Below are 27,997 nucleotides of genomic sequence, written 5' to 3'. Positions count from 1 at the left end.
ATTAGTATTATTTCACCTTTCTTACCCCTATTTGTCAGTTGTTCACTTTATCAATATCCAGATATTCAGATAAAATCATTATTTTAACTTAAACAATTTAAAAGTTAGACAAAATTGTACGAATTATTGACGTGGTATCTCGAGACCTGAAAATGAGAAAGCGTTGTAGCAACAAAATGGCGGCATTGACAACAAGTGGAGCAATGGCAGTTGCTTCGTTACCGGTATTCAGAACTTTGTATGGTAGTTTGCCAAGCCTTTAGATGGAAATACTCACAGAACATCATCAACATTTAAGTTATTAAGCATGACAAGATTAATGATTAAATGAACAAAAGATTTTCATTGCAAACTGTCAAAAATATGTGACACAAGAAGTGGGGCTGCAACATAAAATATTTGACGGCGGATAAACTGAACACGCCACGGTTGCATTCATTGGCATCGTTCTTTAAATTTTCAGAATAGAGTGCTGTTCCTTATGTTGAGCTGATACGGATCTGCACTAGTATCTGTCTAGCTCCACTAGATTATATCGAGGGACTACATAATTTGTTTTTCTTAACAGCAAATGTAATTGATATTTTAACAGGCATGAAGATTAACTTAATAAGGTAAAATAATAACTTCATGGCCTGCTTATCTAACTTTCTAGTGATCCTTCAATCACATATGAATTAGAAAATAGTAATATCTATCAAACGTAAAGTATAAGAATAATACAAGTTTTACTTTAACAGTTAAAGCAATATTTGATATTAATTGGGAGGTGTATAGCTTTTATCCAATGCACATCCCAGGCTGGCTTAATTTCTATGTGCATGAGTGTAAGAAAGTGTGTATGTGTGTGCACCCATATACTTTTAACACTTTTGGTCCCATATGATATATCTGCAAGTATCTAGACCAAAGCTTGATGGAATCTGCATTTTGTTTTTTTTTTTCCTCAGAAAAATGAAGGGAGGCAGAAACTAGCTCTTCTTCTTGGTTGGAAGCCATTTGATGTAGAGAAAGATTTACAACAAGATATTCATTTAGACTACCTGTATGAAGTTCTAACATTTGCTTCAGAAAAAGGGTTTCCCTGGGGGCAGGTTGCTCATGTGGTGAAGTTAGCTGAGAGTTTGCTTCAAAATATAAAAGGTTGGTAACTGTCATATACCAAAAAATGGAAAATATTAAAACTTAAATGTATTTGTGACATTCAGTTGCAAAAAATACACTGGTCATCTTTGTAAGTATTGTCTTTAATCATAGTTGCTTAAATGTGTTCAGTGATTTATTTAACTTTAATTTAGAATGCCATTGTTACATGTATTTAAAGGGTAGAAAATCCATGGTTGTCCATGAGTAACCAGCTTTGACAAACTGTTGCTCCTAAAATTGCAGTAATATATATATATATATATATATATATATATATATATATATATATATATATATATATATATATATATATATATATATATATATATATATATATAACCTAAAATTGCAGTAATATATATATATATATATATATATAAAGTTTTTAAAAGTATGGTTGCCTACTGGTAAAATCATGTGGTTGTACACATTAGAAATTCCTTAACACAACTCCACTGAAGTTGATAAATCAACAATGAATACAAATTGTCTGCATCATGTGAAACAACTATGAACTTCATTTCTCGATAAATGTAATAAGATAATGCCAATATTTTTTAATTTAATCAACATTCTGATTTTAATATTTATGACTCTTCATTTTCCCTCTTGGAACGTGCAGGAACTCTAACATCAATGATAAAAGAACCATAAGGCTACAATCAATATAATTATGGTTGTATATAGATTGTTACTTATCAAATATATGTAACATTTTGATTTTTTGGGGTTAAAATCTTTCTCTGTATTATGCATAGTCAATATTATATACAAGTTCAGAATTAGTATTAGTTTCAAATATTTACAAGTTTGGTTTCTTTATTCCGAGACATGAATATTAGGCTTATAATTAAATAAATTTCTTTGGTCTTCACAATAAAAAGTTACTTTTTTATTTACCAAAATCTTCTATTTCATTTATAGATTATTTGACTTATTTTAATCAAGTGGAGTTATTTTCCTCTAAAACTGCATATGAATGTATCATGAAATTACAGAATCTAATATTTTGTTAAGTTGAACTGTCTCTGCCTTAGTAAAAAAAAAGAAAAGAGACAATCATAATTAGCACAGCATAATTAGTTATCATCATAATTTATCTCCACAGAGTTATGAAAGAGGATTTATAGCCTTTTGAAATTTCTATATCTAGCAGTAAGATAAGGGTGCTTGACATGGTACAGAAGAATTTAAAACAGCTACAGACTGAGCATGCACCTATGTAAGAATGTTGTTTATAAAAAAAAGTTTGAGTGATGATTTGTTCTTGGTGTCTCCTCTGAGCAGCTTTTGTTTTGCAATACCTTAGTCAGTTTCAAAATATAAATATGCATGTCACTAGCTAGCCCCAATTAGCCATGTTATGACAGGAAACTTATTATTGATGACTGGCTCTGCTAGATATGTATCAGATCTTTAGTAAGCAGACAGTTCATTCATAAATAACAACTAGCAGACCCTTAGGATGCCCATACAAACTGATTTTTTATCATAGTAATCAAACTGATTATAAACCAGAGTGATAAAAATCTAATTGCCCAGTTGTAATAAAATAAGGCATTTATCTTTCTTTGAGTTTGGATGATACTTCAATCATAAAAAGTAATACATTTGTTGATAATGATGATTTACCAATATAATGGTACTAAAAGAAAACTGAACCAGTTCATGTTGGTGAGAGTTATTAAATAACTACATATTTGTAAATACTTTGTGGTAACCAGTCCATATGACACATACTGCTGCCAATATGATACAGCTGAAGTACAATGTCTTCAGTAATACAGACTGAATTTCATTCAACTTTGAAAGAAAAATTTAAGAAATAGAGCTTGATCAAGGTCATCCTTATTTAAAGCTTCATGACAAATTGTCCATTATAAGCCAACATGCAGAAAAATGGGCAGATGTGACCTTATATACCCCTTGGTTGTAGGGGTATACAAATATTTGGTATTAATGTGACTTGAGTATGTAGCAATATTAGGAAATCATGGACTGAAAAGAGACACAGTTTGATCTCAGAAAGACCTAATAATGCTTTTCTTTTTTTCAGCTGGCACACTGACAGAGTCAATAGAATTCTACAAGGATAAATCTCCCGAGCTTGCTGACATCCTAGGAGAAAGAAACTACAAAATTTTTACAGATTTCATATTTAATATTATTCTGCCACACTTCAAATTGTATAAATATGCACTGACAAAAGATCGTACATTTAATTGTCCTAATATTATTATGGAAGTTAGGCCTGTGGATCCCCCGGCACCATTAAAGGAAGCCAAGGCGCTCAAAGTGTGGGAGTATGAGCAACAAATTCAGCAGATTGAGAAAAAAGTGGCAGAAAGGACAAATGAAAGATTGAAAGAGAAGAGTGAAATAGTGGAACAAAGTGGCAAAAAAATCAACCAAACTTTAAAGAAGGTGGATAGCAGAGCAGGGAAACCAGTAACAAAAGAGGTATCTTGAGTTTTGTTTGACAAGGTTTTTGTTTTTCTTTTGTACAAGTAGCAGCAGTAGCAAATTATCCTTTTATTTCTTCTATGTTTGGTATAAGGATAGAATCTGATTGAGTTAAAGGTTGTTTTTATCTAATCAACTGTGTTGCTTTCCACGCAGATGGAAAAGGTACCAAGTAGATATTTAATTATGTAGAAATGTTTTTATGAAGGTCACTTTTAAATATTTTAAACAAAATCACAGATTGATTTGTAGCAAATATACACAACAAATACAATGAGAAAATTAACAAAATAATAACAAGACATACCTAAAGAATTAGTTGGGTAGAAAAGGCTTCATAGCTCAATCTAGATTAAACAGGTTAAGAAGAATTATTTCCAATCTAAATGAAGATTTGACTTTAACAGAAAATGACTAAAAAACAGACTTAATACAGATATTGCATGCCAAAAATTTTTGCCTTGATCCACACTTCTCAGTACATATGTAATCTGAAACATCCTCTTAAGATAAAAAGCGTCAGTACTCTATTCAAATTCATGAAACGTTTGTATTTGGGCATGCATGCAATGTAAGTGACTGTAACTGTCCTCTTGTCACTGAAGAGTTCAAGTTGTATATCACAAGAATTATTAAAACTACCCCAACATTGCAAATAGTACTAAAATCTTTTTGTATCATTATACTAGTTATTTTTCAGTTATTCTAAATTTCAGCCAAACTTTAGAACCAAAAATATTGAGTTTTTGTGATTACTATCGCATTATTATTTTTAATAAGGTTCTGACCTATTTTTGTGCAATTGAGCCGTCACATATACTAAGACACTTTTGGTCCAGCTATATTCCACTGCATTACATGCGGGGGTGGGGGGGGGATAATAATTAAAATCTGTGTCTAGAGGTTTTCAATGTCCAAGTAAGTAGGCATGCATAATGTTACACAACTCTATACCATTTGGGACACGTACTTCAAGTCTTAAATCATGATTGTAGCAAATTGTTTGTAGATATGCATTATGGTCTAATATTCAGTTCACATGTGGATGAGGTGAAACCATTACTGGCCTGGGTATGGGAGAGAGGTGTTGAGAGCTGACAAACATATTGGGTATTGCCACTTTGGTGCAGATTTTTGGTTCTAAAGAATTTCCACATTAGATTCATTTGCTTCAGATTTATATTGTTCTGAACTATAGTATGTATGTATGTGTGTGGTGTACATATGCATGCATGAGTGTGTGTATATATGTATGTATGTATGTATGTATGTATGTATGTATGTATGTATGTATGTGTGCATGTGTGCATGGATGTATGGATGTATGTATGTATGCATTACAAAAAATCCACTATAACTGCTTTCTGCTTTCCAGAGAAAAACAAATGTTATGAATGTATTATATTTTTTGACCATTATTTAATTTTCAAACATTTTATCATATTTAAGTTTAACAGTAATTGTCATTTTAAAAAATGTAAATATGAATGCAGTGAATTAGGAATAAACATAAGGAAGGTTCAAAATAAAAGAAATAATGTTATTTGTTGGGTAATAATCTATTCTTGAATTCTTAATGAAGACCTCTGAATTAAATAAACATGTCACTGGAATAAATAAGTTACCAACAAATTTATTTTACTTTTTCCCTTTCCAACAAAGCTGGGAAGGAAAAAGCATTTTACTTGTTTATGCATTTTTAATACTTTCAATATCTTGCAACCTTCATCTATCCTCATAAAAATTAGTGTGAAGATGAATGTCAAGGAGGGTAACTGAGCCAATACCAAAACATGATTTCTGTGACCTAATTTTCACACTTGAAGGACAGTTGTATTTTCACCCATTCATTAATTATGTCTTCATTATCTTGGACCCATTTCACCTATACCAGGAAGAGTAACTCAACCATACTAACAGCAGGTCATAGTTATCCAATTTCAGGTTTGAGCAACTTTTGTATTTTCATTTATCTACCCATTACCCATTTATTATGTCAGAACCCATCTGACATTGTTACGAAAATTTGTATGTAAATGCACCCCAGGGAGAGTAACTGGGCCATACCAAACATACTTCACTGTGACCTAATTTTTATGCTAGAGTGACTTAAGTATTTTCATCAAACTTTTCAATACACCATTGATATCTTGGACACATTTCTCATTCACATGAAATATATAATTAGATACATCTGAACAGTAGTAACTCATCCATACTAACATCGGGTCATTATAATCTAATTTGCATGCTTAGTGACTTGTGTATGCTCATCTGTTTTTTTTTCTTCACAACACGCTTGATATACTGGACCCCATTTTTATCTACATCTTGAAAATTTGTTTGGATACATCCCAACAAGAGTAACTCATTGATACCAAAACTAAGTCACTGTGACCTGATTTTTGCACTTATGTGATGTTTGCATTTTCAGTCCTATGTTTGTTATATCCTTTTTGTCTTTAACTCTACTATATATATTTTTCTGCCTTTTTCAAAAACATGGCCCTGGTCTACTGAATTCAAAATTTTATACATAAAAAGGTCAAATTGGGAAATCTGGATCTTTGTTATGTAGGTAATGTACACAAAGTTACCAAATCAAATACTATTGAATGTTTAAAATAATTAAGTAGCCTAAACTACTTTAGCTTTTTAAATCCCCTGCTACACACTTTATAGTAATTTTCTTGGCAAACTGCATCAGAGTGTTTGAAGTTGTGCTTTGCAATTTGTAAGACTTAAATTGGGAAAAATGAGCAGTTTTTGGCACTGGGAATAGGGCTCAATTTCAGACAAAAAACAGGCACAGAAAAATCCTTTTACTAGATCAAGACTAATCAAACTTTGTTTCAACCTTAACTGATGAAATTTTAACAATACATCATAATGAATCATGTCATTTCCATCCTCCCCACCACATGTGGCAGAGTCATTAAGTTACTCACAACCAGTAGGTGAGAGATTCAAGTCCTGTCCAGATGAGCCTGAATCAGCTGTCATATTATTTTATATGGCTCTTAACTCCTATTGTCTCTGCATCTATAATCCATACCAGCCTTTATATTATAAGTTTCTCCAAAGGTGATTCTGTTGTTGAGGGGTTTATGTCTACTAATAAACACCATGTTTTATTTTAGGTCTTGCAAGAGATTATGAACGAAGTGATTGGTTCCTATTCAGAGGCATTTAGAGAGAGGACAAAAGCAGATATAGCTGAAGTTCAGGAGGACTTAGAATTTAAGCTTGAGATGACCTCTTTACCAAGACCTCAGGTTCTAGGTAATTACAGTATGATTCCACTGGTATTCTGTATGTACCAATGTATGATACACACCAAACTGTTATAGCATAGACCCAGACCTACTGTTACATAATACAATGAAAGATAAGTGGATTCAGGATTGTATAACTCTGAGCTTGAATGTGATATTGAATTTCCACTATCAGCCAATCAGAAACAAGTTGTCAAAAGTAAGACAATCTGTGACTGGTTAAAAACCCCACAAGTTTTATGATTTTCAGGCCATGGTGTGGACTGTTTGCTTCTAATCAGGAGTTTTATGATTTCCAGGCCAGGGTATGGACTGTTTGCTTTAAATTATAAGTTTTATGATTTTCAGGCCAGGGTGTGGACTGTTTCCTTCTAATTAGAAGTTTTATGATTTTCAGGCTAGGGTATGGACTGTTTGATTGTAATTTGGAGTTTTATGATTTTCAGGCCAGGGTTTGGACATATTATGAGTTTGATGATTTCCAGACTATTCTGTATGTACCAATGTACCATTACATAATACAATGAAAGATAAGTGGATTCAGGATTATACAACTCTGAGCTTGAATGTGACATTGAATTTCCACTATCAGCCAATTAGAAACAAGTTATCAAAAGTAAGACAATCTGTGACTGGTAAAAAACCCCACAAGTTTTATGATTTTTAGGCCAGGGTGTGGATTGTTTGCTTCTAATCAGGAGTTTTATGATTTCCAGGCCAGGGTATGGACTGTTTGCTTTAAATTATAAGTTTTATGATTTCCAGGCCAGGGTTTGGATTCACATTATGAGTTTGATGATTTCCAGACTATTCTGTATGTACCAATGTATCATTACATAATACAATGAAAGATAAGTGGATTCAGAATTGTACAACTCTGAGCTTGAATGTGACATTGAATTTCCATTATCAGCCAATCAGAAACAAGTTATCAAAAGTAAGACAATCTGTGACTGGTAAAAAACCCCACAAGTTTTATGATTTTTAGGCCAGGGTGTGGATTGCTTGCTTCTAATCAGGAGTTTTATGATTTTCAGGCCAGGGTATGGACTGTTTGCTTTAAATGATAAGTTTTATGATTTCCAGGCCAGGGTGTGGACTGTTTCCTTCTAATTAGGAGTTTTATGATTTCCAGGCCAGGGTTTGGATTCACATTATGAGTTTGATGATTTCCAGACTATTCTGTATCTACCAATGTATGATGCTCACCAAACAGTTAATAGCATAGACCCAGAACCACCATTACATAATACAATGAAAGATAAGTGGATTCAGGATTATAAAACTCTGAGCTTGAATGTGATATTGAATTTCCACTGTGGTCTAAGGTTGACATTGCCCAGGGTGGGAGTGGGAGACAAGCGCCCCAATCCTCCAAAATGCCCCATACGGCCTGCGTCCCTTACTGCCTCTGTCAACTAAAATCCAGCTCCTGGCCTTCGCGAGTGGCTTAGATTTGAAGCCCGGCAGACCATGTTTTCTACTAACAGGAGAAGGGGTGAAGGCGGCCCACTGGCGCCATAAGACCAGTTGCTTCGGGTAAATGGGACTCGTAAACCTTGGATGGTAGCTCATCTAGGAGAAGGAAAACTCCGATTCCAAACCTCTGCTGCCTTGTGGCTATACCCACTCATGGGAAAGGCTAAGGGAGTAAACCCCGACAGAAAATCCGGAGATGGAGTCCCTACGGCGGTATGACATTGACTTCAACGTCATTCCGGCAACTCCTGCAACGCTGTTGGTGCCAAGCTGTATCGGCATTCGTCGTTCCCTTGGGCACACCAGCTGCATGGAGAGGAGGGATCTGCTGCATGGGCAACAGCTGATTCTCCATACCACCCTGCCCAGGCTTCATAGCTCCACTGGAGAGGACACTCCAGCGTCGTCGTACGGCGTCGGCACAACATGAGAAGTAGCAGTTTACCGGTTCTAAGTCAAAGCTCGATTGGCGTAGAGCTTGGCACCAGGGGTTACTTCTGACGGTGGGAGAGATCATCAGGTCTCACTGGACAGCTACCGCCCGCCTCAAGCTGGGCAGCCCCCAGTCAGTGCTGCCCGCCATGGCCTGCCTGCTTCACTGGGTGCGTGGAGCTTAGAGAACCATCTCGACAAGTGGGCCACAAAATTCTGCACCAGGAAAGACTAAAAGAAGAAATAAAAAGACTCCAACTCTTCGTTTTGCAACCTGGAACATCAGGACCATGTGTCCTGGATTGACCACTGACCTACAGCAGATCGACGATGCACGGAAGACTGCCGTCATTGACAGAGAACTCTTCCGACTGAACATCGACATTGCCTGCCTCCAGGAGACCCGACTGGCTGATAGCGGCACCATCAGGGAAGCCAATTACACATTCTTTTGGCAGGGGAAGCCCTTGGATGAACCTAGGCAGCATGGTGTAGGCTTTGCCGTCAAGAACACGCTAATCGCCTTCATTGAACCTCCATCATCAGGTACTGAGAGAATCCTTGCCCTCCAGCTGTCAACATCCTTAGGCCCGGTCAACATCTTCAGTGTGTACGCCCCAACCCTCTACTCCACCTACAAGGAGAAAGACAAGTTTTATGAGGCTCTGGATCAGGCAATATCCAGTATCCCCAACAATGAAAGCCTTTACTTACTAGGAGACTTCAATGCTAGAGTGGGAGCTGACCATGAGGCCTGGTCCACCTGTCTCAGCTTTTACGGAAACGGCAAGATCAACAAGAATAGTCAGCGACTGCTGGAGATGTGCTGCTCCCACAGCCTATGTGTGACCAACACTTTCTTCAAATGCAAAGAGATCCACCAGGTGTCGTGGAGACACCCACATTCACGCCACTGGCACCAGCTAGACCTCGTCATCACCAGGCGTGCAGAACTGGCCAGTGTCCTCCTTACCCGCAGCTACCACAGTGCCGATTGTGACACGGACCATTCCCTCGTGGCCAGCAAGGTGCGAATATTACCCAAGAAGCTGTACCACGCCAAGAAGAAGGGTCACCCACATATCAGCACCTGCTGTGCAAGCAACCCAGAGAAAACACAGCAGTTCATCAGCAAACTGAAGGAAGCCCTCACCAAAGTGACACCTGATGACACCATTGACTCCAAGTGGTCCCATATCCGTGACTCTGTGTACAATTCAGCCATCACAGCTTACGGGAAGAGGGAGCGAAAGAATGTCGACTGGTATGAGGCAAAGTGGGAGGAGATGGAGCCCGTGACTGAGGCAAAGAGGAAAACCCTCCTGGCATACAAGGCTGCACCTAGCCCCAGAACACTACAAGCCCTCAGGATTGCAAGGAATAACGCCCAGAAGACTGCTCGCCGCCGTGCCAACACCGACTGGCTGAACCTTTGCAACAGTATACAGACAGCTGCTGACACCGGGGATACAAGAGGAATGTATGAGGGTATCAAAAAGGCGACAGACCCCCCAGCTACAAGACCGCCCCCCTCAAGTCCAAGACGGGCGAAGTCATCACAGACCAGGGGAAACAACTGCAGCGATGGGTTGAGCACTATCTCGAGCTATATGCAACCCAAAACAATGTCACTGGAACTGACCTGGATGCCATTCCAGACCTGCCTGTCATGGAGGAGCTAGACACACAGCCCACTCTGGAAAAGCTCGGAAAAGCCATCAATTGCCTTGCCTGTGGGAAGGCTCCTGGAAGCGACGGCATTCCGCCTGAAGTCCTCAAGAGCGGAAAACCAGCACTGCTCCAGCCCCTACACACACTCCTCTGCCTTTGCTGGGAACAGGGATACATCCCACAGGACATGCGTGATGCCAACATCGTCACTTTGTACAAAAACAAAGGAGACCGTAGCGACTACAACAACTATCGGGGCATCTCCCTCCTCAGCATCGTCGGAAAGGCTTTCACCTGTGTTGCCTTGGCACGCTTGCAGATCCTAGCCTCCCGTGTCTACCCAAAGTCCCAATGTGGATTTCGAGCCGGCAGGTCAACTGTAGACATGATCTTCTCACTACGTCAGCTGCAGGAGAAGTGTCACGAGCAGCAGATGCCCCTCTACATTGCCTTCATAGACCTGACGAAGGCGTTTGACATGGTTAGTCGGAGTGGACTCTTCAGACTCCTGCAGAAGATCGGCTGCCCCCCACGTCTGCTTGCTGTCATTATGTCGTTCCACGAAAACATGCACAGCACAGTGTGCTTCAGTGGCGCAACATCTGAAGCATTCCCAGTCATTAGCGGAGTCAAACAAGGCTGTGTCCTTGCACCGAGGCTCTTTGCCATCTTCTTCTCCATGCTTCTGCAGTACGCATTCAAGGACTGCAGCGAGGGAGTGTACATCCATACCAGGGCTGACGGCAAGCTGTTCAACATCGCCCGTCCCCGTGCTAAGACTAAAGTCACAGAGGTACTCATCCGTGAATTGCTCTTTGCCGACGATGCAGCCTTGACATCACACACGGAAGATGGACTTCAGCAGCTGGTATGCTGCCTCTCCCATGCATGTAAGGAATTTGGACTGACCATCAGTTTGAAGAAAACGAATGTCATGGCACAGGACACAGACTCCCCTCCCTCTGTCTCCATCGATGGGTAAAATTTGGAAGTTGTCGAAAACTTAACATACCTCGGGTCTAACATCTCCAGCTCACTCTCCATTGATTCTGAGGTGGGCAGCAGGATTGCCAAGGCAGCAGCAGTGATGGCCAGACTTAACCAGAGGGTCTGGAACAACCCCAACCTCACAGAGAAGACCAAACTGCGTGTCTACCAAGCCTGTGTGCTCAGCTCACTTCTCTACAGCAGCGAAACATGGACCACCTATGCAAGACAGGAAAGGAAACTCAACAGCTTCCACCTGAGATGTCTGTGGCGCATTCTGCACATCCAGTGGCAGGACAAAGTACCCAACACAGAGGTTCTAGAACGCGCCAACATGAACAGCATGTTCTCCATACTCAGCGAGAGGCGCCTTCACTGGCTCGGCCATGTCAAGAGAATGGACCCAGGTCGCATTCCCAAGGACCTGTTATAAGGGGAGTTAGCAGAAGGTGCACAACCAACTGGACGACCACATCTGCGCTACAAAGATGTTTGCAAGAAGGATATGAAGACAGCAAACATCAGTGTCAATGACTGGGAGAGCTGTGCAAACAACCATTCCAGCTGGTGTCTAGCTGTCAGGCAGGGAGTTCAAAATGCAGAGGAAAAGAGAAGAATAAAACAAGCTGAAAAGAGAGCTAAAAAGGACAAGCAAAAGTGTACTTTGGAGCTATGCCATCGTCTCCCGTAGACAGACGGATGCCAAGGAATGAATTTCCACTATCAGCCAATCAGAAACAAGTTGTCAAAAGTAAGACAATCTGTGACTGGTAAAAAAAATATCAAGCTCTCAAGCTTTATGATTTCCAGGCCAGGGCATGGACTGTTCACTTGATATTATGAGTTTTATGATTTCCAGTCCAGGGTGTGGACTGTTTGCTTTAAATTATAAGTTTTATGATTTTCATACCTGGATGTAGACCGATAAATCAGCCCTTCACCCATGATGATATTGATTTTCGGGTGAGGGGCTGATATCACCTATTCATTAAAAGATGCAATTATCTGCAGCCAAATTGGGTGCACACATCGATGTATATTTTATACACTTACCGGTATTTCTCGTGGTTGTGCAGCTACCGTCAGCTGAAGGTTCTTTTGGTGACATGTAAATTATATTTCCTGTGCAAATCATATGTTTGGTGACTTGTAAATCCACCTGGAATAGCACAACCATCTGTCCTGTGGCCATTTTGACTTTCATGCTTGATATGGCTGTTATCAATTACCGATATATGTCTAAAGTGTACGTGGGTTTGTTCTGGAATGATTTCCATGCAGCAAAATTGCATATTTTAATTAAAAGGTGACATCAGACCCACAACATTGTCCATCAGTATCAACACAGATTTGTGGGGTTGATTTATCAGACTAGCCTTGATGTAGACTGTTTACTTTAAATTATGAGTAAAATAAATAGTACAAATCACAATTTGCCAGCATTTAATGTGACAACAGATGTAGAATTAAGTTGTTCTTGGTTGGCCCTACTAATAATTATCTTCTAACCTTATAGAGATACATCTCTCAAAACAATGTATGGCATTGCTGGAAAATTGTCATTAATAACTTTATTTATTCAGACCCTGCTTGAATTAATGCTACCTTTTATAACAATGCCAACACATATACAGTACACTGAATTTAATGCTACCTTTTATAACATTGCCAACACATATACAGTACACTGAATTTAATGCTACCTTTTATAACAATGCCAACAATATGCTAACAATAATATATAGTAGTAAGCTTTTGTATGCTAGCATCTGAGAATGCTACAGGTGATTTGTAGACCAGCATCTGAGAATGCTACAGGTGATTTGTAGACCAGCATCTGAGAATGCTAATTGTGATATAGATGGCACTCTAGAGTTTCGTATTTTGATTAGGGTTAAATCTTTGAAGAAAAATAATTTTCACCATTTTTCTAACTGATTATACTGGCTATTTTATTTAAAAAAAGACTTTAATATGTTAGGTATTATTCAGGGAACAAAATAATTCCCTTCATTTTGATGTAATATTGATGGGTGTAATATGGGTTATAGAGTATACAGACTGAGTTTACTTCAGACATGTACCTCTGTAAAAAAAATGCTACTTGGTTATTTTCACTGCCTGGATTTCAGAGGTAAATCGAATAACAAAAGAGGTGTTAACTTTTTTACATTTTATGTATTTGGTAATTCATTCATTGCACTTTCAAAAGCTATTATTGTTTAGTCTGGCAAAATGCCTCTGCCCCATTTTGATACCTGCTAAAGATAGTGTACTTTCAACTAATTGAGGCTGATTTTACTTAGCAAATGGTGCAGTAATTTTAGTCAGCTGTATGCTTAAATCATGTACAATTTCCACAAATACAATTTCAAAAAAACAAACAAGCAACAGTATATGAAAGCTACATAGAGGTATGCCAATATTCTCTCCATTGTGCATGTTGCAAATGTAAACATTACATCCATCACTCTCAGAAGTTCATAATACCTGTAGAGTGCCCCCTTATTGGCCAGCATCTGAGAAGACTACAGGTGATTTATAGGCCAGTATCTAAGATTGATGAAGATGATTTGCAGGCCAGCATCTTACTAAAAATGCTGAAGGTGATTTATAGGCCAGCATCTGAGAATGCTACAGGTGATTTATAGGCCAGCATCTGAGAATGCTACAGGTAATTAACAGTTTGTCCTTGCAGACAGTTTAAAATGGCCATAAAAAATAAGGTTTTCTTTCATATCATACATCCATGCAAAGTTTTGTAACAAAGGTTAAAGAAAAAATTACTAAAAACTAGTTTACAGATGTCAGCAGCAGAACTCAGGCTATAAAAAGCTCATTTTGCAATATATATTGGCTTTCCATTATTGTGCATATTTTGTCACAAATGAGTCTTTATGTATAAATATGAAATACAGAAGTTATTTGAGATTAAACAATAATAATTTGAGAGGCTTTAAAAAATTCGTAAATGATGGTCTTCTAAGACATGCTTATGTTAAATTTGAACAACTTAAACCTACTTTCAGGTCCCCCTCCTCGCTACAGTCTAAAGCAAAAGAGTCCAGTAACTCAGCAGAAACCAGACAAAGATCAAAAGTCTCCCAAGGAATCCCAGTCAAGAGGATCGTCAAGATCAAGCAAGAAGTTATATTGAGTAAATCATTAAGAGAGCCACATGTGAAATATCAGACTACAGACAGTATTGGTTTCATTCTGTATTAGCATTATCTACCAGAAGAAATTTTATGATAGAGTTATTTTAACCTATATAATTGGTTATTACAACTGAGATAACTGTGCATTTCATCAAGAAGTTTTAAAATTATTTTTAGTATTATTAACTGCAAAAAACGAACAAGCTAAATCAGCACTGAATTTTGTTATTTTTTATGAGGGCCAAATTATGTTACTGAATCAACATATTGCCTGGATGAAATTTGTTTCTTTGCTAAACTCCTGCATTAAAGTTTGTTCAGTGTTTGTGTTGCTAGCTTCTTGCCTTTTTGTTTGATTGCTGCAGAAAGGTTGAATAAATGGACAAGGCCACAAGTGGCGAGACATTTTCTTCTATCTATGATAGTCAAAAAGTTTATTACGAAATTCACATTTTTCATTTTTAGTTTTTTTTATATTTTATCATGTATTAATTTTATATACTTCTCACAGAATGTCCATTTCAAAAACACTGTGTCAACATTGCTTTGGTAATCAAAGGTTTAATTTGGTTTTATTTTGGGTATAATTTATTTTCAACAGCAAGAATTTTTTTGATAGATAATTGCAATATACCCAAGAAAATAAGAATAGGCACAAATGACAACATGACATTAAGAAAAACTAATAACACATAATACCCACTTTTACATTAAGTTTCTCTTTTGTTTCACATCTTGTCTACTTGGATCTAATTTGAAGGTTAGACATTCAGTATATCACACAATGAAATATGTTACATTCAGGTCTGATTGGTAGCTATTGTTTATTCAAGTCTATGAAAAAATAATAATCACCAATCAGAATTATTTTATTCACTGCATGACACATCAAATATTTACATCCAAACTTAATCCAAAATAGATACAAAGCAAGAGAGAAACTTCATGCAAACATGCTATTAAATGATCTAGAAAGTACTTAAATCATACATGGGGAACAAGTCTGGAACGTCTCTTTTTACACTGATGCATGTAATCTGTGATTGAATGTGCCAATGGGATAGAAAAACAAGTAAGGACAGAACTGGCAAGAGGGCAGATTCCAAACTAAATGAGTTCTAATCACCTTGTTAATTTGTTGAAGGAAAGTGGGTGTTGTCAATTATTTCCTTTTTCACTGATAGAAATAAGTGCCTGTGGCTGCAGCAGTTGTACTGCATCTGCAGAAAGTAAAGTGTGAAGGCTCTGGATGTTAGTCATCACTGCTCCTATACTCGGAATTGTGCTACATAGGAGGAAATTTACATTATTTCTACGTTTCTGAAGATGATACCATAATGCTCTCCAAATTTAAGTGAAGACATTTTGGTAATATGATGTTTTTAAAGCATTCATGCTTGTGCAAAACAAAGTGTGCAGTGACTAAGATGTGTCCTGACCAAATGGAGCAGCCTGAAATGGCCTAAAAGGTTGATTAAAATCACTGACAGCCTGAAATGGCCTAAAAGGTTGACTAAAATCACTGACAGCCTGAAATGGCCTAAAAGGTTGACTAAAATCACTGACAGCCTGAAATGGCCTAAAAGGTTGACTAAAATCATTGACAGTCTGAAATGGCCTAAAAGGTTGACTAAAATCATTGACAGCCTGAAATGGCCTAAAAGGTTGACTAAAATCACTGACTAGTTGTGTAACAGGTAGTATATGACTGGAAATATTTTTTTCTCTTGTCAAGCATGAGAATGGCATATGAACAAATGAGAAGTCTACATCTGTTTGTGATCTGCTTACTGGAAATACAACCAACAAGTCAACACATATAACACACTCTACCACTGACAGACCTTCTAAATACGAAAACGTTCATCAAGTTGATATATGCATTAATAATATATTGTACTGTAAGCTGTGTATCATGAATCGTATAGATACGCAGCAGCGGTGTATTATTTCATACCTTTTACATTTGGTCTGTGTTGAACTCTTTATCAAGCTACCATGGGTACAGCTACATAGAGGTAATTTATCCACTAATGACATACTTTATACGTAAGTGTTGCAATGATATGCTAGCTACAATAGAGATGAATAGATGGACAGACATACTGAGTGGTGGACAAATGTGTGCATGGAAAATGTGATTACTTTCATGTGTTCCAAAGGGGAGTTTTAAAAACTTTTGTGAAAATTTTGTTCATAATGACTAAACGTTTGTTTTAACATTAGTTTACATCAGATGATACTGCTTTTCTGCAGATAAATAACAAATTCATATAAAGCCTTTCTGTAGCTACAGAATTATTGAAACATTGGTTTCTGATGAATATTTGGGTTTTGCGGAATCATTGTATTCGTATCTTTGGAGATGCCAAAGCAAAAACCCATGCATGACTATTTTAATAAAGTACAAAATAAACAAATATTTAGTTTTTATGTTGCTTTATTAATGTTTCAATAAGACAGCCAATATATATATATATATATATATATATATATATATATATATATATATATATATATATATATATATATATACACACACACACACACATTAGCTCCGAGCTGTCAAATGCTCACCTACAAATGTGTATATACAAATTATATATACCACAAGCTACATATTTTTTAAGGAATTTCTCATTTGTTACTTTATAAGATAGGTATACTTGTCTGGTTGCATGATTTAACAATTATTTAGGATAAGTTGACCAAAGTTTTCATAGCAATGATACAGTCAATGTAAATATCACAGCTGGCTGCTGTCCCCACATGCCAAATAGTCTTTCCAAAGAGTCTCATAAAATGATGTATAATTCTTTAAGGAACAAATTTTGAATTGATGGCAACACACATTTTTTCTAATACAGAATGATAAATGGTTGACACTAATAGCTCTATGATAAAAATGAAGGCTTAATATTATCTGTATCAATATTCAAATCTGAAATCAAAGTACTCAGGATCAAATGTATGCACTCTCACATAGCCATCCTCACCGCCACTGCTGTAGCTGAAATCAGAAAGATTTAAATATCAGCATAAAGTAACTTTACCTTAATGGAATCATTTTATTATTTAAATAACTCAGCACATATCTGTTATATTATATATACCAATCAATATAGTCCATATTTAAAAGATATATCATTAACTCAGTAATAGGAGCACCATTCCAACACATAGGACATTCTGATGCTATACTCTACCCACTTTATCGAGTCATCAGCAAAGTTTTAGAATACTTTTCACCCTTATATTATGTTCTGGTTAATGCAGAGACTTCAAAATGTAAAAGAGGACAAATTAAAGAAGAAACAATGCCTGATAATAGTGGTGGTCTGAGGTCTGGGAATCTATAATCATCACCACAGGACTTAATAGCTAAATGTGTCAAAAGTCTGTCAGAACTACAAGTTTTCAAAGAAATAAAAATTAAAAGTATTCATCTGCTGGCTCAAAGTTTTTACTTCAATGAACGTAAAATATCAAAAGAGACATCTGCAAAGTCAGTTCCAGTCAATGGTACTTATGTTTTGCTGGGTACAGGACAGGAGAGACTGGAACATGGAAAAGAGTACAAGTTTGTGATTTTCTTGTTTCTAGATTAGGATACCAGTGCACAAGGATATCAAAACTGTGTGACCAGACCTTGTTCAAAGAGATTTTGTCTTATGATATGGAAACAGAATATTCCAGTCTTCCACTTGAAGCCTTATTCAGTGAAATATTAAATACATTATGCAAAAGATGTGGGCATGCTGAGTAACTAGTATTCAACTCGTAAGGTTGAATTAGCTGAACAGAACAAACTAACCATAACACATGGTTCTGCTTCAATCAATATGACTGACAATGAAGATAAGTCATGAGTTTTTTTAACTTTGGCAACTCCAAAAAAGCCAGAGAAAGCAAATATGAGGAAAATGTTCAGAGTAAACCAAACAATGATACAAAGTATGTCAAATATCTGAAGAACAGTTGGAAAATAAACTACTGTCTATGGTTGAATATGACAGTGAGACTGGAAAACTATTGTATTTGAACTGTTTGAAATTTCCTGATTTAGCTGAAAAATCAAGCAACCTTTAATGTTACATACAACTTAAAGTTTCACTAAATTCACACTCATGCAAAAATCAAAGAAAATTAAACTGTGTATTGAATATACAGGCCTAACTCTGACCTGATATTATGCACGTTAAATCTGGTTCCCTCAAAGGGTGACTGTTCCTGGACCTACTACGCATACACTATTTTCAAGTTTTAATTCACTATTTTAATGATATTTAAATTAAAAATTTTGCTAATTTTTCAATTTTAAATTTTTTAAGTTTATATTTTATTTCATATATGATTATAATTTCATGAACAAGGAAGCAAAAGTCTAAAGTTAAAAGATATGCTTCAATGCTGATCCACAAGATGAAAAAAAACTACAATAGCATATTCAAAATATAAGCTTTAATACTGGTCCTGAAACTGCATATAAAATCCATTTTCTTCATATCCGCTTTTAAATCCAAAAATGGAGAAACATGTTCATGGGACATGGATCCTACATCACAGTGCCCCAAAAAAATGACCTAGGCACAAACCTCTTAAGGTGTGATGGAAAGCTTTAAGTAATTTTGTTTCTCCAAGAATACTTTCCCAATCACATTACGTTAGGAATATTAGCCTACTACCTCAGGAATCCAGCCCTACTAAAAGACGAAAATCCTCTTTTCCTATTTCAAATAGACAAAGGACAATAACTATTGTCCATTATCTCCCCTAGATACCACCATGTCAGTAGTGTTTAGCTTTGAAACTGTACTAATCACATCATACAGTTTATCCTCTCAAAATCCAAGACATTTTTGTGTTCTAATTCATCCATGTTCCTTTTGGATCTATTGAGTGGATTAATCATTCTGCTGGCAGGAAGTGTACTTTCTTTTTTACAATTACTGCTAAATTTGAGTGATTCTGTCACCTTTACGGACTTTGTCCTTTTAAGATAATGTCACACCATGTGATCATTGACCTCTGCAAGACCATTACAAGTTGGCATGACTTAGTAATTTTTTACTTGCTCCATTTGTAATGGAGTTGGTTTTCGTGAGTTATTAGCATGCACTGCATTGCTAATTTATGCTTTGTTTTTCCCTTTTTGTAAAGTTTCTGTAGAACGATCAACTAAGTATTTGAAATGCATATGTTAAAGAATAGTTCTGAATGTGACACTCTTGATTCCTTTATATTAGTGAGTTCATGAATTACTAATTTATGCTTTGCTTCCTCTTCTTGTGTCATTTCAGCAGTATGCTATCTAAATACTATATATGCAACTTTAGAACATGGAAGTCTACCATGACTTTTGTTTTGTTTATACTAAGTATACACCATCTATGATATGCAGCATCTTTAATACATGGTCAGAGGAAGTCTGGGCTACAGTATCAGCTAGTTAGTCACATTGTTTTCTCTTGTATTGTTTCAGGATGTTTACTAAATGCATGAAATGCACCTTCAAAGCAATAGTTCATTCAGCACCAAAGGGATGGAAAGACGGAATAAATCAAGGAGACAATCTATGGTTCATTGCTGGCAATACAGACTCACTTGTGATTATTTGATTATTTCCCAATTTTAGACAGCCTAGTGGGTGTAAGTCCCCCTGCACGTCCTTCGGGCCTTAAGTCAGGGCACATGGAATGCATACAAGATCAACTGGATCCACTTCCTTATACCACTTCACCATTACAAGCCAACTAGCTCCTTCCTTGCATTTCCAACTGATTAGGGGAGAGCTTCCCAATTTTAGGCAGCCCAGTGGGCGTAAGTCCTGCCCCCACCCCCCCGCCCACGTCTAAGGATATTACCTGGACTTATAAGTCAGGATGCATGTGGTTTGTTCCCAATCCATTGGATCTAATACAGAATAAAACTGCAAAGTTGCCATCCATCCAACCATTCCAAAGTGGGGACCTTTTCTTGATTCGTCCAGCCAACTACAGGGATCTTGTGACAGATCTGTCCATCTAACCATATAATTGGCAACATGCCCTTTCTATGATGGAGAATTCAATGAGAAATCTGTCTGTCCAGCCAGGCCCTTGGAGTGAATGGACTGTCTTCTGTACCACCAGCTTTCAGGTTTACCATTTGCAGGGCAAATCTGTCAGCAGTGGGGGACTTCCATATGTTCAATGCTTATCCACAAGAGAGAGCTAATGAATGAAATAAAGTCTTCATGCCACCTAATATGTACTTTCCACATCTGCAAATAGACCCAGATTGGGCCTTGACACACAGTGAGTACAATGAAACTTCTTCATATCCACCATCCTTCACATCTTACTCACATCCAACTATGGAACGGACTGTTTAGCTTTCAAGTGTCTATCAAAGACATTTATAGGGTGTTGACAACTTCAAAATGCCCTCCACTCCCTACCACTAAAGAATCAGTAGATCTCGACAAGGAGTAAAAGACGCCATCCCTCTGGCTCCTTCCACAACTGAATAAACTTAAGGAGACATAGGCCTTCAGTACTGATCTCCCAGCACATGGCAAGAATATAGCAGCAGTTCACATGTCTGCTCATCTATTATATAAGGTGGACATATGTGCCCCATTCCACGCCTGAGCTGGCTTGGGTTGTCATTGCACCTTCAGTGTTGGATTTGGCCTCAGTGGCAGATTTCAGACTCAACAGAGCCAACCCGGCAATAGCCATGCTTGGGAAGCAACAGCTAGGATTGCTAGGGTCATTGACCAGGGCTGCTCACCATACCGTGGCCAATACTTTGACAAGTTCAGCCAATTTACATCTGATACGTGTCGCATGTCTATGACCCATGTGGCTCAAACCATGTCATACCCTCCCTTTCTGGATGACCTGTTTGGATCACCGTTGCTGTGAAGATACCATAGAAGAAGCTCTGAGACAGGTAGCTCAGGAACTGCCCATCCACTTTACCCACACGGGCATATGGAACCACTCAACCCCCACCAGTGTGAAGAGATGTTATATGGCCTAAGGAAAGGGGATATTCTCAGTCACATGTGCAGCAGTATCAACCCCAAGGAAGCAATCATACACAGAGTGGTAAGGAACCGAATTCTGAGCTCACTGGATCAACCCTTTCCCTCATAACATGAGGTGGGGTGGTGGAGATACAGGTCACTCTTCAAAGGGGCTTCAGGTTTCGTTTATCAACAACCACTTCTCCTCTCCCCTCTTCATGGATACACTGTCAGATCAAAAGAAGGATACCTTTCTACAAGAGGAGATACGGTCATTCATTAAAAAAACAAAAGTCAGAGTGGTGCCAGACTTTTCTACATGGAACTTTTAACCAACTGGATTGTGGCGCGACTTCCTTGTGATAGCATAATTAGAATCGTCAAACTTGTATGGTCCAATTCGAGCAGGATTTCAATGAAAGAGTTTTTGCAACCCCTTAGTTTACTCAATCTGCAGGACTTGCTCCCACTCTGCCATCTTTTTTATGTGGACATTGTGAGCCCCTTTTCAAGTCCTCTCAAACAGTCATCGTCATGGCTGAGATTCATCTGTGCATCAGTGGTGCAACCCAGGTTGGCTGACCATGGGAATCCCGCTGAAGAAAGCCCCAAGTGGAAATAATGGCATGTACCGACATTAGTATGCACAGCTGAGGTATCTACTTATTGCCAACTTTCACTACCGTTAGCGGCAGGTGTGAGCCAGGGGAATGGCCTCTACATATCAACATCTTAGAAATGAAGTTTGTCATCAATGCCTTTCACTTCTGAAAACGTTGACTCTCAGGCAAAACTGGCCTCATTAGGTCTAACAACTCTTTAAAGGTGACATATCTCCTCAAAATAGGAGGAACCAAAATCACCCTACCTTTGTTATGATTTGGCAATTTTCTGTGTTGCTGCTATAATCTCCATATCAACATACAAATCAGATACATTCCAAGCAGACAATGACTTGGCCGATACTCTATCCAAGAGAGGTCAAGTCCTTCACAAAGAATGGTCTCTCCATCAATCGGTCTTCACTCAGATCTGTGCAGTTTGGGGGTATCTGATCAATCACTCAGCGACAAGGTGGAATCGTAAGTTATACAATTTTATCTCCCCAGATCCAGACCCAAAAGTTTGGGCCACAGATGCATTGTCAATATTTTAGAGGGGTTGTAGGCATTTGCCTACCCTCTTGTGGAGGTGATACTGAAAATAATCCAGAAATTACGAGGTGAGAATGGCAAAATGATTCTGATTACCCTCTTAGATGGGACCAGTGCTGGGTCACTGATCTACTCATTCTAGCAATAGATCTGCAAAAAACGTTTCCGTCCAACCCAAAGCTTTTCCTGCAACCACAGTCACGGGTTTTCCTCAGATTGTCCTCCTCTTCATGCTCTGCTCTTATCAGGGCAGCCTTGCAAGACAAACAATTCAAACCTTCAATTGTGAAGAGAATCTCGAGAGCAAGAAGGCCCTCCACTCTGAAGGCTCATGAAGGAAAGTGTCATGTTTTCATCATATGCCCCTACAATCTAATGCATAAATCTGTCTTCTTTTCTAAATCAACATCACTTATTGACATCAATTTATAAGTTATCTTAAAATTGTGTGTGTGCGTGTGCGTGTGTGTCTGATTTTGATTTTTAATGTAGCTTCATCAATTTTCCAGTCATATCACTATGATGTTTACAGTGTGGCAGTTTATATTGATGTCTAGCACTGCATCATGCTGCAGACATGTGGCACCACCTCCCACCCAGTCACATTATCCTGACAGCAGGTCAACCATTCCTAACACTAACCTTGTAATGCTGAGCACCAAGCAAGGCAGCTGCTAGAACCTATTTTAAAAGTCATTGGTATGACTGGGCCAGTCTTAAAATATTGACAAGTTCCTACTTTAAAAACGTTTTTCATAATTTTCAATAAAAAAAATATCTGCATAATACTTTCAACTGATGACACAAACCTTTTTCCATCTGGGTGGAAAGCAACACTATTGATTGGACCAAAATGACCTTTCACTCTACCAAATTCTTCCTCGAACACAAGATGGAAGAATTTAGCATCAAACTTCCCTATCCTTGTTGACGTTGTGGTAACATCCATGGCTTCTTGTCCTCCACCAAGCACAACCTGCAAAAAACAAATGAACATGGCATTGTATATCTCCCTCACTCCAGAAATATTGAATCTCAGGCAATGTCTAATAAGTGTCTTACTGGCTAAACACAAAGAATGACCAATAAGTTCCCAGCTTGAATAAAATCTCACACTGAATTTTCTGAATGTTTTTAGACTGTTTTTGAACATCAAAAACCAAAAATGAGAGCTGGAATAACATTCTAGTGCCATGTATAACAATAATTTTCTTCTTGACATTATGTTTCCATAATACAATCTAAGAAAACCTGAACACTCCATTTTAAAAATGTGCTAGAATCCAAATCTTACTTGAAAATATTCTGCCCAAGTAACATTTCAAATTCTGCCCAATCAAAAAGACCATTTGCACATTTCAAGAAATATTTCAAAGTCTACAAAATCAGAAGGGCACATGTGCACATTTCAAGTAACAGTTCAAAGTCAGCCAAATCAAAGAGCTGCATTTGCACATTTCAAAATCTGCCCAATCAAAAGGGCAGTCACACATTTCAAGAATCATTCAAAGTTTATGTCCAATCAAAAGGACACAGTTCCACATTTCATAGTCTTCTCAATCAAATGGGCACAACTACACAAGTAACACCTCAATGTCTGCTCAATCAAAAATGTCCATTTGCACATTTCAAGTAACATTTCAAAATCTACCCAATCAAAAAGGTCCATTTGCACATTTCAAGTAACACTTCAAAATCTGCCCAATCAAAACAGTCCATTTGACCATTTCAAGTAACATTTTCAAATCTGCAAAACTAAAAGGGTTCGTTTGACCATTTCAAGTAACAACAGTCTAAAGTAACCTTTATTAATTGAAACAAGTCAAAGTTTATGATGGAGAAGCCAAGTGTCTTATTTTCATTAAAAACCTCAATGTTTTAGCTATTAATTAAACAGATGAATCAACCTGTCAGCAAGAATAATGTAAAAAAGAAACTTAAGCAGTAACTAAAATAATTTAAAATCCGTTGTGCAACTTCTCATGAAAATGTATGTGTATCTTTTTTATGTACATCAATGTCAGACAGATTTAGGCATAAGCATTATTATATCACATTTTTTCCCCTTCAAAAACTAGTAAATGCAGAGTGTCAGGCCTGAAATTCATAAACATTTTCGAGTAACAACAAGTAAATTTTGTTTTAAATTAGGTTTCTCTGAGAATAATCACCTGATCATATTAATGTCAGGAAATAAACTGCACTACCTCCTGCATCAAGTAATCCCATAAAGGTGAAAACTACATTTTACAAATTACTTCACTAGGTGGCTGCCCATCAACTGGATATTTACCAGTTTAACCTGATCAGGCATTCTCTGAGAAACATAATTACAAAAAATTACTTTCTCCATTGAATACATTCCTCAAACACATTAACATTAGTACAATAGGTAATACACATGTATGGGGAGGAAATGTGCGGGCATTCAATCTTTACAATGTTGCACAAACCTTTTTGTTTTGTTTCACTCAGTGACTTGACCTTTTTGCCCCAAAATGAAAACATTCATTCTTGCACCATTAAAATGTAGAATAGGCCCAACGTGCCCTCGTACATCTCATAAAAGGAGATTATATGCAAACTTTTTGAGCTGTGATGCATCTTGGGATGATGTTCCATCAGGTCTTGGACTTTTAAGAGTGTGGTTTATATAAAGATGTTTATCAAAGGGACTGCTACTTTACTGACAAAAAATAATTTCCTGAAATCCAAGATAAGACAATTTCCATTTCTTCTGTTTTTGTATTCTGTTTAACTCCAAAGTATGGAAACTCAGATTTTCATTTGAAGCTACAATATATCAAGTATGGCAACAAAAACATTTTCTTGCATGTCCAAGTTACAAGATACTTGTAAGTGCAACACAGAATTTTTTGTCATTACCTTTGATCTTGAACCTGATGCCAAGGTTTGAACATAACTGAAGTGCCACAATCTACCAGCATGATGTTTGGCAAATCTGTTATTAACACATTTGTTTAGCAAAACCCCCCACAAAAAAACAAAGTTATTTAAGTGGTATCATTCCTGATTAGATATATATACAAACTGGGTGTAATAAAAATCCATCTATACTCCTTTGTATTATCATGCTCATAAGCCAGTACAGATAAAACCTGATCAAGACCTTTTTGACCTTCAATTCGATGACATGTTGCCATCTACTATCAACTAAATATAAAATTGAGTTAAAATTCACTTCAAGAGTAATAATCTCCATCAGACCATTTTCATTTAGGACAAAGTTGTCTTTTGGTAAAAAATACCTATATCAATACTAAACCCTACAGCAATACAACCCTGTATCAATACAACCAATACAACCCTATAGCAATACAACCAATACAAAACCCTATAGCAATACAAAACCCTATATCAATACAACCATCAGATCTGGAGAAGCAGCAATCAGATTTTCAAGATGATTGCTGTGGAAGCCATATTGCATGTACAAGCTGCACCATTTCATCTGGATCAATCAGACATGGGACAAATGTGTACATTAAGTTTAATGACACTTCTCCAAGGAGTTTATGACACACTTCCAAACAGTTTAGAAGTGTGGTTTAATGCTGTAATGGCTACATAATGTTAAACTCAAAAATAGCGCAAAGTATACTTTGGCCATAATGATGTTCAGTCCAGTTCAGAAACATTAGCTTCACAACCCCATGAAGCTTAATTACTTTTTGCTAGATCACTCAACATGACGTAGTCTTTTGATGTCTTTTTTTATTCTTGTGGTGACAGCAATAACAACAATTTTTCCAGCTGTAATCAAAATTCAAATTGATACTATATCCAACTGGAGTCACGCTACCAGGCGAAGTGGGTGGCTAAGTCGCATAAAAAATGTAAACTTCACTTTCTTCTGTTAGAAAAGCGAAAATGACTTTGCCCTGTGTGGTACACTGACTGACCACTTTTGAGATGCCCCCTTGCCTTAACCAGGTTAATTCCAGTATTGTGTTGTAGCGAAACGTGTTCATCAAGCCATCAGTAGCTTGGTCTAGTTTTGATATCGATTACACTGACAAACTTATGCACATTGATAGACATGTGTTTTGATAGCATTGACCATTAACACTTTCCTGTGTAAGCTATATAGCAACTATCACTGCCAGATTTCCTCATGTAACCCTTTGATGGTAAACTCAAACTTGTGTTTCGGAACTTTAACAATAGTATGTAAATAGAATTTTTGTTTTATGAACTGAATCGGTGATCAAGATATTTTAACTGCCTCTTGTACACTACTACATCATAAAATTAGTTTGAAACTACTGTAAGTAAACCTATCCTAACTGGGAAACAATGGCGGATATTGATTGTCTGTTTTTGTAAATCATCAGGCAAATACATTCAGAAAAATAAACAATTCATAGAAAGTAAAGCCTAGGTATTATGTTATTTAAAAATTTAACTTTAAAATGCAATTATGTCGGTCAGAAATGCATGGGATAATGCTTTTTGTGGAATTCGTGAGAAGCGTTGTAAGGTCAAAGTTATTTTCTCACTTGAAAAGTATTTGTGAAAATATGGAAAAAGCAGCTGAGCAGATACTGTTTAACCAATGTCTAAAATTACGACGAGTAGGTAGACAAATAAATAAACCATAAATTTACAATCCAATCAATGCACAATTGTAAGGAAGCTATATAAAATGAATGGTTACATTATAAAAAAAACCTTCTTCTAACAACAGATGGACCCATGTATGCGTTATTAGGTTGGAAAGAAGGGTTTAGTTCATATACCGACAATAAAGGAGTCGCGTATGTAATTTTATGCATTTTAGTGTGTTATGTATGAATAGTTATGGTAATGTTTTATCGGAAACAAAAAATGAGGACAAACAGTATGATCTCAAGACACGTGCACTTGCCCTCATGCACATTGTACAGGGGTTGTTTCGAGCGCTATTAAAAATGTGTGAAAGTGTCGTTATTGTGAATATTTAGAAAGTATAACAACAACAAAAATGATTAAGGGTAGTTGATTACACATTTAAAATTAACTTGCAATTACAATAATGTATTCTGGTTACTCAGTTAAAATTTGTTACAGTGTAGTTTCTATTATTTTATTTGGCCAAAATAACCCCAAAATGTTCTACTTGAAAATAAAGTATTGTTTAAATCAAATGTTAAAAGCAAATATGAATATTGAGAAACAGAGAGTGTAATTCAAATAAGAGAACACACACACATATATATT

At 37.0% G+C, this 27,997-nt stretch overlaps 2 protein-coding genes across 2 annotated transcripts in view; one reads left to right on the top strand and one right to left on the bottom strand.

Annotated features, from left to right (window-relative positions):
* The first annotated feature begins 71 nt into the window (after window positions 1-71).
* LOC149807089 (uncharacterized protein C8orf74 homolog) lies at window positions 72-17,033 on the top strand. The gene is made up of 5 exons (XM_089961773.1): window positions 72-224; window positions 951-1,143; window positions 3,203-3,606; window positions 6,750-6,891; window positions 14,483-17,033. The coding sequence occupies exons 1-5, from the start codon at window positions 153-155 to the stop codon at window positions 14,608-14,610; spliced, it is 939 nt and encodes a 312-aa protein (XP_089817899.1). The 5' UTR covers window positions 72-152; the 3' UTR covers window positions 14,611-17,033.
* Window positions 17,034-27,997, bottom strand: part of LOC149807088 (eukaryotic translation initiation factor 3 subunit I-like) — a 30,071-nt gene continuing 19,107 nt past the window's right edge. The window contains exons 8-9 of the mRNA XM_089961760.1: window positions 23,587-23,753; window positions 17,034-17,621 (exon numbers count right to left, since the gene is read on the bottom strand). Of these exons, the coding sequence (XP_089817886.1) occupies window positions 17,540-17,621; window positions 23,587-23,753 (249 nt within the window). The 3' untranslated portion in view covers window positions 17,034-17,539. The remainder of the gene's footprint in view (window positions 17,622-23,586; window positions 23,754-27,997) is intronic.

The sequence above is a fragment of the Sinohyriopsis cumingii genome, chromosome 1, assembly GCF_028554795.1.
Source record: "Sinohyriopsis cumingii isolate HCF-2022 chromosome 1, ASM2855479v2, whole genome shotgun sequence".
NCBI classification, from domain to species: Eukaryota; Metazoa; Mollusca; class Bivalvia; order Unionida; family Unionidae; genus Sinohyriopsis; species Sinohyriopsis cumingii.
This window is presented reverse-complemented; position numbering and strand designations above follow the sequence as displayed.

Coding starts and splice junctions, on each gene's coding strand:
- LOC149807089 (XM_089961773.1), top strand. CDS start 153: ATGAGAAAGCGTTGTAGCAACAAAATGGCGGCATTGACAACAAGTGGA. Junction 1,144..3,202: donor TTTGCTTCAAAATATAAAAG/GTTGGTAACTGT, acceptor TCTTTTTTTCAG/CTGGCACACTGACAGAGTCA. Junction 3,607..6,749: donor GGAAACCAGTAACAAAAGAG/GTATCTTGAGTT, acceptor GTTTTATTTTAG/GTCTTGCAAGAGATTATGAA.